Here is an 11,291-nt window from a genome sequence, read left to right on the forward strand (position 1 = left end):
TTCCCGCCTTATACCCAGTCTCCCAACCTTCAACCTCCCCAGGAGCGACATTAGTGGCAGCAGCAGAAAGTGGGTAACTGCCGAGCCCTGGAAGAAGCTCCACATCTCAGGGCTTATTTAAGCAGCTACATGTAACCCCGCTCTCCCTGCTGACGACAGTGGTTCCAGAACAGACCTCAGCGTTTGCCTTGATTGCCAGAGATGAATTACCATCTGCCTCGGCTTTAAATTAACTGGGGCAGTTCTAACCCACAGAGAATGGGGCGCGAGGAAAATGGAATTGATTCTGAGCTCATTTCCATTTTGAAAGGCAGGAAGAAGTAGTCATGGGGTTAAGGGGGGTGGGGTGTTCTGTGAACCGAGACGTAAAAGAAAGGAATGGTTATAATACTGAGGGTTTGAGTGAGAAATAAAAGTTCTTAGAAGGGTCAGCTTTGTGAACAAAATACAGGTTATAAAGCATACGTATCCTAAATTTCCTTTCAGGAGGTATTTTAATATTAGTTTTGTTTTCTGGCTGTGTGTGGATACCCAGTGCTGATTTCCAAGGTATGAGATTGAAAACTGGCTTGATCACTTCAAGCTTGGTGTGACTAAAATTGAGCTCGCTGTTGCTGACTACAAATCTGCCCTTTGCGCATGTTCCCAAGCTCTCTTCCTGGCTGGTCCATTCAATCCACTGGCCAGCACTGATGCCTAAGGTTTCATGTGTGCATGCAGGCTCAGTCATTTGGGTTGTGTCCAACTCTTTACAGCCTCATTGACTGTAGGCCACCAGGCTCCTCTATCCAGGGGATTCTCCAGGCAAGAAACTAGAGTGGGTTGCCATGCCCTCCTCTAGGGGATCTTCCCAACCCAGGGATCAAACCCGCGTTTCTTAGGTCTTCTGCATTGGCAGGTGGGTTCTTTACCACTAGCACCAAGACTTCATGGATTTCTCTAATTCTTTCCCCCTTTCACAACAAAGCTATCTCAGCTATTTGCTGATATTTTGCAGATCAGCAGCTCTATAGACATTGAGGAAGAATGTGGGGAGGCAGCTCCTGACCTCTGGGAACTGGCCTCAAGGTTATTACAAGCTGGTTGGGGTCACTGTTGCTCTGTTGGGTGTGACAGTCTCATGGAACATCAGTGTTGGTCTAAGACCATGATAAAGCCAAAAAAAAATCACTGTGGAACTCACAAGATTGCAAACCTCCCTTCTCACTGAAAGGAGTAACTATGTCTGCTTTTCCAAGTACAGCTTTGTGTCTGCACTGGTCTGTCTGCCCTGCAGATAAACAGAGACTGTCATGGAATTGTTCCCACTTTCTAATGACATCCAATCTAGAGTGAAGTTCCGCTTTTTTAGACTCCCCCAAGTCACCCGGCCAACGCACAAAATCCTTCTGTAGGATCTAATACTTTCTTAGTGAGAGTATTGTATGTTCTGTCTTACTGAGATGAGTAGTAAGTCCAGCGGGTTCAGCCACACAGATCTGTTCCTCTTTGTGGATTTGGGCTGGAGAGAATTGACACACTGTCTTCTCTCCATTTGTTGAATCTTGTTATCATCCTGCATATGTGCTAAGTCGCTTGAGTTGTGTCCAACTCTGCGACGCTGTGGACTATAGCCTGCCAAACTCCTCTGTCCATGGGATTCTCCAGGCAAGAATACTGGAGTGGGGCTGCCATTTCCTTCTCCATGGGAATCTTTCTGACCCAAGGATTGAGCACACATTTGCTCCACTGGCAGGTGGATTCTTTACCACGGAGCCATCGGGGAAGCCTGCCTTGGATCATGCCATAGCCCTTGTCAAATCATGTTGACACAGTTATCTTCTTAAAAGGCTGTGAGCTCTTCATTTGCAGGCACTGTATCTATCCTTAGGTTCACAGCATCTAAAGTAATGCTTGGCATACGGCAGTCTCTCAGTACCTGAAGTTTGGGTTAGTCTAGGTGAATTAGGGGTGCGAAGGTCCACTGATTACATCTCCTAGTCTGAGTTGGATTACAGGGCTCGAGTCACTCTAAGTCTGTCCCAGTGGAGCTGGGCTACCGTTGAGATCAGTAAAGCACTTAAAGGAAATGCACAGAATAAAGAAGAGGACTTTAGGATTTGCCTTTCGCCATTCACCGAAGGTGAGAGGCAAAGATAGCTTTCTCATTTTCAGAATGTGTGTTTTTAATAGCCGCCGACCAGAACAAATATGTGCTTAGCTTGGAAAACAATGGAAATTTTGGAGTTCCCCAGAATGCATCCAGAGATATTTCCTTTAGTTCCTTCGCATCTCCGTCAAATTTAGATTCTTTTTTTTTTTTTTTTTTGAGAAAGGATGACAAGGGAATCAAACAAAGCAAAGACAAATGAAATGGGAAGTGCTTTAATAGGCATGTTTTATTGTTTCTGCCTGTTTTCTAACATAGCTTATAAAGTGAAAACACTGCTTTAATAAAAATGGAATACTCTTGGTTACACAAAATCCTGTCCTTCATCCTTTGAGTCCACCGAGGCAGGCGCCCTCACTCCTTGGGACTGCTGACAAGGGCGGTGGTAGAGTATGAGTAGGGGCTGAGCAGGGCGGCGATGGTGTAGTGGCGGAGGCCAGAGTCGTTGGCTGTGAACACCACCTGCAGGGAACACAGACAGGATCGCTTTCCAACCGTGAATCAGAGCCCCCAACCATGAATCATTCAGAGACCGTGGGAAGTCCAGTGCCAAAGAAATTATTTTTATTTTCTTGTTTTCTGAAACAGTGGGCGCAAAGGCAAAATTCCAAATACACTGGCCAACTAAGCTGTCGGAACCTTGCACAGCCCTTTCAATGAGATTCTTCACTCCCCACCCCCACCCATATAATTAGATCTCTCTTTGGGGGGGGCAAATTTGCACTGATAATCAAGGTGGCTCTAACCTGACCAAGGGAAATCACAGATCTCCTTAGTGCTTGTGTCTCGTGTTCTTGGTTTTAGAAAAAGGAAGAGAGAATGTAGAAACTGCCATTAGTGACCCAAAAGCCTAAGAATGATGGTTGCAAGCCCACTGCAGACTTAGAGACCCTAGAATTTTGAAGCCGGAAGGGAGCATTCTTCCCATTTCACAGATGAGTGAACCAGACCTCTGAGTTAGGGTGTTTGGCCCACGTTCATGAAGCGGCAGAGCCAGGCTAGGAGTTAAGCCACCTGTCTCCAAACTCGAGACATTTTTTTCCCCTACTATTCCTTTTTATCTCCTAACATGCAGAAGAATAAGTGTATTTTGTGTATATAACATGCAATGTAATATGGAGTCAAAGCATCGGAGGGTTCTATTTACAGTGCAAGCAGAGTATGGAAGATCATGTTGGAATTCTGCAATGCGCACGTTGGGGCTCTTTTAAGCTTTGGAACTGGGCAAATTGTCTATGAGAGCATGGTTCCCATTAGTTATATACTTCAGGCAAATTTCGTAGAGGTGAGACTCCAAGTGCTGGGATAGTCTAGGTGCCCAGAGTGAGGCAAGTTGAGATAACAGTTCAGAAGGGAGATGGAGGGCGGCAAGCAGGTATTTAGTTTTACTTATTTTATACAGAGGTCCTGGATTGAACTTTGAATACACACTATATAAGCACCTTTTATTTTACATAGGGACAAAGGAAACCTTGATGACTTGGGGATGGGAGAAAAAAAGATCCAATTAAACTGTACTTAAAACAAAAATATCATCAGAACAGGAGGAGGTGAGAATTGCTTAAGAGTCTCTACAAGAAGAAGAAATATCGTATGACATCCCTTAAATGTGGAACCTAAAAAGAAACGATACAAATGAACTAAGGTACAAAACAGACCCGCAGAATTAGAAAACAAACCTGGGGGGAGGGATAGTCAGGGAGTTTGGGAAGGTCATGTACACACTGTTGTATTGAAAATGGGCAACCAACAAGGACCTACTGTATAGCACATGGAACTCTATTCAATGTCATGTGTCAGCCTGGGTGGGAAAGGGGTTGGGGGAGAGTGGATACAAGTATATGTGTGGCTGAGTCCCTTTGCTGTTACCCGAAACTATCATGACATTGTTAATTGGCTATACCCCAATACAAAATAGAAAGTTTAAAGTCTGAAACCAAACAAAGAATCTGCAGGAGAAAGGGCATTCCTTAAAGGCCAAGTTTCTGGAAGCAGGTCAGGAGAATTTCTGATCTCTTGTAATGACATTGGCCTGCAGACTCATTTGATTCTTCCTAAAAATTGTAAATGGCATGATCTGCATTCATAAATCCATGAGGTCGAGAGGACTAATAGTTCCAAAGGGAATTTCTTGTCTTGTTTAGTCTAATATGGCCCCCTGGGTCGTTGGCCAAGGCAGAGGTGACTAATGCTGAAGGATGGCAGTGTTTTGGAAGAAGCTGACGGAAAAGGAACTTATAGTTGAACCCACCACAAACCCACCAGTCACCCAAGTGAGGCACTGGGACTTAGGTATGACTCCTCACGCTCTCTCTCCTCCCCCGTATCCATTCAGGCTCCAAGTTGGGCTCATGGTCCTGCCTGCAGTGTCTTACATCAGTCACTTTCCCTCCATCCCAAGGGCAGGGATGTGTTTTCACTTCTGAATCTCCAGCTTCTAGCAGCCTTCTCAGCAATAGCAGGTTTTCATTTTTCAAATGTTTGTTTAGTGAATACTGAAAGAGTGAGGAGCAGGCTAGGAAGCTAACATCTGATGGGCAAGAATAGCAGATCATGGACAGGACAGTGCTGAGTCTCAGATGGTCTCATCAGGCTGAGACCAGGGGGGATAAGGATTACAGGGGGTTGGTCTGGTGCTCCAGGGTGGGGCCTAAGACTCTAGGGGCAAAAGTCTTGTGCTGGGCAACATCTAAAGCCTGAAACCACCCAAGACAGGAGCTCCGCATCTTGTTGCCTGGCCGAGAAGTAGCCAGAGACATGCGTCTGGGTAGATAGGGCTCCCTCAGTGACCTGTGGGCCCCAGAACTCAAACAGGCCTAAGGTTTCCCTGGCAACGCTGTCTACTAAAAGAACCGTTTTATGTCAATGAAAAGTCTCATCCATGACTAAGCCAGAGAGAATGGTTCCCTTTCATGCTGAGCTATTTTTGATGCAATTAGTTGATCTTTAACTCTGACCAGCATGTCTGGATTCTATTTCCGTGGCAGCTCATCTGTTTTACATGACTTGAGGAATTACAGGCAAGGAAGACATAGGGATAACTTTGAGGTTCCCACTGCCTCATCAGCAGAGGAACAGAGTGTGAACCAGGGGTCACGACTGTGTCTTTATTATTATTATTAGCTCTTCTCACAGGAAGAAAGCTGAAGCACACCTGAGGCTAAACGCAGCCTTGGCCCTGGTGGCAAACACTACTGTTCCTCCTGTTACTGGCCCCATGACCTCAACAAGTTACTTCACTTCCCTGTGCCTCACTTTCTTCACCTGTAAAATGGGGATAATAATAGGAATGACTATTGTTTACAAAGTCATTGTAAGCATTGCAAGCATTGTTTACAAAGATCAAATAGGTTAAATATAGAAAACGGTAGTAGTTTATGCTTGATAAGTTTCATCTGTTGTGTGGCTATTATTATTTTGAATTTACTGTTTCTGTATGTACTGTCTGAATTCAATTATCCAAACCTCTGGAAGCCAGATGAGTTCTAGAATAAAAAAGTTGTCAGATTTTAGAGAAGTAAAATGATGCATCTAATTTTTCTTGTGGAACAGCCTAAGTTGGGGTGTGGAGCATTGCCTAATAATCCAGTCTATTAGTATTTTTTCAGCAGACAAATAGTCACATTCAGGGGAAGGAATGAAATCTCTCAGGAGCATCTCTTAAGTTCAGGTCCTGTTGCTGAATGAATTATCGTCAAACAGAGAAAAAGCTTGCTTTTCAGAGTTTTGTGGATTTCTGATTGGAGAAATGAGAAAGGCGCTGTACTAGTCTGACATTTTCTTTGACTTTTCTGTGGTGTGCAAAGTGCAAGTGGCGCATTTCCTGGGATTGCAAACAAACAGACAAAAAATAAAACACAATGCTCGCACCCTTACACTCACCTCTGCATATTCATGGAATGGGGAGATGCCAAGCGACTTCCAGTAGGATTTGGTGTCTAATTCTACTTTGTATAGTCCTTCTACAAATTTGTCCTCTGTCGTGAGCCCGTGGAGCTCTCCAGAGTCACTGGTTTTCCTAAAAGGTGCAAAAGCCCAGGTTAAGTTAGGCATTGAGGGGATAAATGCCATGGCAAGGTGACACCACACACAGACACACACACACAGACAAACATGCATACACGGGAGTGTGTGTGTTATATGGGAGTGTGTGTGTTAGTCACTTAGTCGTGTCTGAGTCTTTGTGACCCCATGGATTGTAGCCCACTAGGCTCCTCTGTTCATGGAATTCTCCAGCCCAGAATGCTGGAGTGTGTAACCATTTCCTTCTCCAGGGGATCTTCCTGATCCAGGGATTGATCCTGAGTCTCCTGCATTGCAGGCAGATTCTTGACCACCTGCGCCACCAGGGAAGCCCAAGAATACTGCAGAGGGTAACCATTCCCTTCTCCAGGGGATCTTACCAACCCATGTGAAGATATATATATATATATATATATTTTTTTTTTCCTCAATTAGGTCAGGATAGGGAAAATTCTAGTGACTGTCTAAAATTAACTAACAGAAAACTTGTCAGGAATGTTTCCAAAAGCTCATTGTAGATTTTTTTTCTCTTGAGGTTTCACTTCAAAAGAGACTTTGCAGCTAACCGTTGGTGTCTGGGTGAAGTTTCGTAACTACCCTGGAAGTGGCCGTGAGCTGCTCTGACTGTGGTTCCTTCGACCCCAGGGCCTCGCTCCTCTCCCCTGTGGTGTGAGTGTCTTCCAGAGGTGGTATCATCTGTGCACATGGTGGGGACCCCAGAGTGCAAGGAGAAACCTGTATCTGACTCTTCCATGGTTTACATAATTAAGTTCCTTGGCAGCTCTGTGCCATCAACAAATACTAGGCAATTCATTTTTCTTTTTAAACTAAGCAACTTCTATTTGCATGTAAGAACCCATTTGGTAGGCTTCCCAGGTGGCTCAGTGATGAAGAATCCACCTGCCAATGCAGGAGGCATGGGTTCTACCCCTGGGTTGGAAAGATCCCCTGGAGAAGAAAATACTCCAGTATTCTTGCCTCGGAAATCCCGTGGACAGAAGAGCCTGGTGGGCTACACAGTCCAGGGGGTTGCAAAGAGTCAGACCTGACTTAGCAACTAAAATGACAATCTGTCTGATGGCTGGTGTTATAAATCATTCTCAGTTAGACAGCAAACAGAATGGCTCTGTTCATTACTCTCCTACCTTTCTTCTTTGCTAGGAAGAAAACATTGATTTTTCCTTTTTTTGTCATCAGAAAAAAAAATTCCCACAAACATCTGAATGCTTATGGCATCCATTTTATCTCATGCTTAGAATATTCTCTTAACTACTTTCCATGGTGTGCTTGGCATTTTATAGAAACATAAATGAATTAACAAATAGAAACTCAGTTGAAACCACACCAAAGAAAATGGTCTTTCCAGTGATGGATGAAGAGTCATCATGTGATGACTTGGGGTTCAATTAAAACCCACAGAAAATCTCTTCCTGGGAAGCATAAACACTTAGAAGTATTGCTTGGTACTGAGGATTTCTTGGTTGTTCATTCTTTTAGTTAGTTTGTTGAAAAGAATCAGCCTGCCAATACAGAAAACATAAGAGACATGGGTTCAATCCCTGGGTTGGGCAGGTCCCCTGGAGGAGGGCATGGCAACCCACTCCAGTATTCTTGCCTGGAGAATCCCATGGACTGAGAAGCCTGGTGGGCTATGGTCCACAGGGTCATGAAGAATCAGACACGACTGAAGTGACTTAGCATGCAATGATGGATGAAGCATCATTGTGTGATTCTTGGGATTCAGTTAGAACCCACAGACACTCTCTTGCTGGGAGACAAACACTTAGCAGTATTGCTTGGTACTGAGGGTTTCTTAATTGTTCATTCTTTTAGTGAGTTAGTTTAGATTTACTAATATGTATTTTCTTTGAAATGGTTACTAGTAGAGGTGGAGAAACTCAATGAAAGTTCTAAAGCAGCCAGTGAAGGGGAGAAATCATTTGGGCTCCTGGTGCGGGGGAATGCAAGGCTGGTCTGGGTCTGTGCTTGATGTCATGTATCTTTCTCTACTGTGTCCTTTCTTATGGAGCTTGACAATCCCAGCCTCACAGAGCAGATGCTCCACTAGGCTTTGCTGGACAACAGCCCTGGACTTGGGATGATCCAGATAAACTATGGACAGCTGCCGAGTCCGTGCTATCCCTCAATTCCTTTTCCTTCATTAATATATTAACATAAATTCTACATCTTTCCTAATAGCACAAATCGAGGACTCTCAGCTTGAGTGATATGTGAAGGCATCTAGGAACCTGGAGCTCCTGAAATTAAATACACATTTTTGTAGGCGCGTGTATATGTGCATTTTTCTTGGCATGGAGTTCACAGTTTTCATCACCCTTTTTGAGTGGTTTGTGACCTCAGAAGGTGGTGAACTGGAGTGGGGTGATGGGAAGCTGTTCGGGGTTCTGGTCACTCCCAGCTGGGCCAGGCAAGAGGGCATCCTTCTCAGGGCCCACGTTCCCTCTGCCCACATTTTCAGTCTACTTGCTGGTTCCCTTAGTGAATGATGTTATGAGGGACACTTTGGCTGAACCCACCTGCATTGGCCAGGGCACAATAATAACTTCTTGCCTGAGCCATCTCACAATAGGAGGTCCTGAGAAGTAACCTGGAGTTGCTGCCAAAAACTAACCAGGAGAATTCAGGAGGGGTCAAACGGAGGGAGGAGATGCCAGACCATGTGTCCTGCCAACCTCCCAGAAACCCTTGGGCTGGAATCCATCTTGGCTGAGAGGTGTGCTTGCCACCAGCTGGGACCTTGAGTCAGACCAAATATGGGCACAAGCAAAATGATTGGCCAGAGACAACCGAGAAAGCCAAACCCACCTCCATAAACCCTGAGACTGAGAGCCAGGAGTAAGAGCGGACCTCCTGCCGCTCTCCACTCGGGTGTCCCTTCCCAATAAAGTCTTTTGCTTTGTTAGCACAATGTGTCTCCTCTGACAATTCATTTCCAAGTGTTAGACAAGAGCCCACTCTCGGGCCCTAGACGGGGTCCCCCTTTACGTAACAGTGTGATCCAGATAAACGACGGCCATCTGCCTAGTCCATGCTGTCCCTCAATTCCTTTCCTTCCATTAATATATTAACACAAACTCTACATGTTTCCTAACATCACAAGACAAGGACTCTCAGCTTGAGTGGTTATGTGAAGCCATAACAGTGAGTGATGGGGGAACGGAAAGATATAACCGAGCCCCACGCCTGGGAGCGCCAGGCAGCTCACCCCGAGGCAAACGGCTCCCAGGTCTCGTCAGCAGCTTTCTTGAACACCTTCACGCCCACATTCGCAGCAGGGCTACCCCGGACGGCGTCCAGGACCTTGACCATCAGAGGACACTTGGATTCACCAGCGCCCTGAGTGGAGAGAAGACGAGTGACACGTCAACAAAGTTGATCAGAGCCACAGGCTGCATCCTTTGTGGTGTGAGACCAGGAACAAGGCAGCAAAGAAGTGAGAATCCCATTTTCAGTGACAGACGGGTTGACGGTTAATGAACTTCCTTACTCAGTGTACACAGACACAATTGTCTCCAAAGAAAGAATAGTTTCTGCCTCTGGACATGCTGTGCTCTCCTGGGGTTGTGTATTATGAACCTGAAGGGAGATAATGGTCCCTCTGAAAAGAGTGGCTTTGTTAAGCCTCCTCATCTGAGTGGAGTTACTGCAAAGATATAATATGCCACAGGACCAAATAGGGGCTTCCCTGGTAGCTCAACTGGTAAAGAAGCCACCTGCAGCGCAGGAGACCTGGGTTCGATCCCTGAGTCGGGAAGATCCCCTGGAGGAGGGCATGGCAACCCACTCCAATATTCTTATCAGGAGAATCCCACGGACAGAGGAGTCTGGTGGGCTATGGTCCATGGGGTCCCAAAGAGTCGGACACGACTGAGTGACTAAGTATAGCATAGGACCAAATAGCTTTTCCTGAGAACATTTTACTCAGCTGCGGCTGTAGCAGTTCCTTCTTACTAGTTGCTGTAAAATAAAGTCAGATGATTTTATGATCCTTTTCATAGTTTCATTCTTCTAAGCCAAGCATCCCCAGCTTCTGGGATCTAATGCCTGATGATCTGAGGTCGAGCTGATGTCATAATGATAGAAGTAAAGTGCATGATAAATATAATACTCTTAAATCATCCCCCAACCATCCCCCAACCCCCACCGTCCAGTCTGTGGAAAAATTGTCTTCCATGAAACCAGTTCCTGATGCCAAAAAGGTTGGGGTCCACTGTCCTAGGGGATTTAAGAATTAGATATTGGACTAGAAGGTTGTGCACCAAGACTTTGAAGAATTAATCGGTACATACTTTTCGACTAGCTAAAGGGAAATCAGCTTTATCGAAGGTCAAGCTTCTGAAACTTCAGTAGTCACAGCTTCCAGAATATCGGATCTTTATTTACCATTCACCTGAGGGAAACGAGGCACCACTGCAAAGTTATAGAGGAGGGTGCCCAGGACCCAGGCCCCAGTTTAGTAAGCTCTGTAGAACTTCATTCTTTCTGAAGTTTGGATCAATGACATTTAAAAATAGATGCCGGCTGCCCTGGCCCCAGTAACAAAAGCTGGTTGGCAAAGCAGGAAGAAGTCACTTGTGCTTCATCCGCAGGAGACAGATGAAAGAGAGTCAGACACTCACCGCAGGGCTGGCCTCAGACACAAACACCAGTCCAGCGAGGCAAAGGAGGAGCAGACGGAAGGAAGCCATCCTGCCAAGAACTGCTGGGTCCCTGAGCAGACTGCCTCCAGCTCCAGGCTTTTATATTCACTTCACCCCAGCCAAGCTGCTGATCCCTGCCAACCGGACTCCAAACCTGCTGATTCTGATTATTGACTTAGTCAACAAAGGGAGAATAAGTAACCCACACAAATATGAACCTTGCCTAGAGAGATTAGAGCATCAAAACATTAGCTCTATGAAATATTCCTTTAAAAAAAAAAAAGCCTTTATGGACATATTCTTAACAGGTCATTTGACCAGCTAAATCACCAAAACAAAACCATCAAAACAAAACAAAAATATTCTTCTCTGTGCTTGGCTGGATGCAGTAACATTCTTGGAATGTTTTTTTCTCCCATAATATTTCTATGCATGGTTTTCCACTTTCTACACATTTT

The 11,291-nt window shown here is 45.2% G+C and overlaps 1 protein-coding gene across 1 annotated transcript; it reads right to left on the reverse strand.

The window, feature by feature from the left end:
• Positions 2,351–11,055, reverse strand: TTR (transthyretin). The gene is made up of 4 exons (XM_005697012.2): positions 10,813–11,055; positions 9,399–9,529; positions 6,032–6,167; positions 2,351–2,611 (listed from the first exon to the last, which is right to left on the reverse strand). Exons 1-4 carry the CDS (start codon positions 10,879–10,881, stop codon positions 2,504–2,506), a joined length of 444 nt encoding a protein of 147 aa, XP_005697069.1. The 5' UTR covers positions 10,882–11,055; the 3' UTR covers positions 2,351–2,503.

The sequence above is a fragment of the Capra hircus genome, chromosome 24 (assembly GCF_001704415.2).
Source record: "Capra hircus breed San Clemente chromosome 24, ASM170441v1, whole genome shotgun sequence".
Classification (NCBI taxonomy): Eukaryota; Metazoa; Chordata; class Mammalia; order Artiodactyla; family Bovidae; genus Capra; species Capra hircus.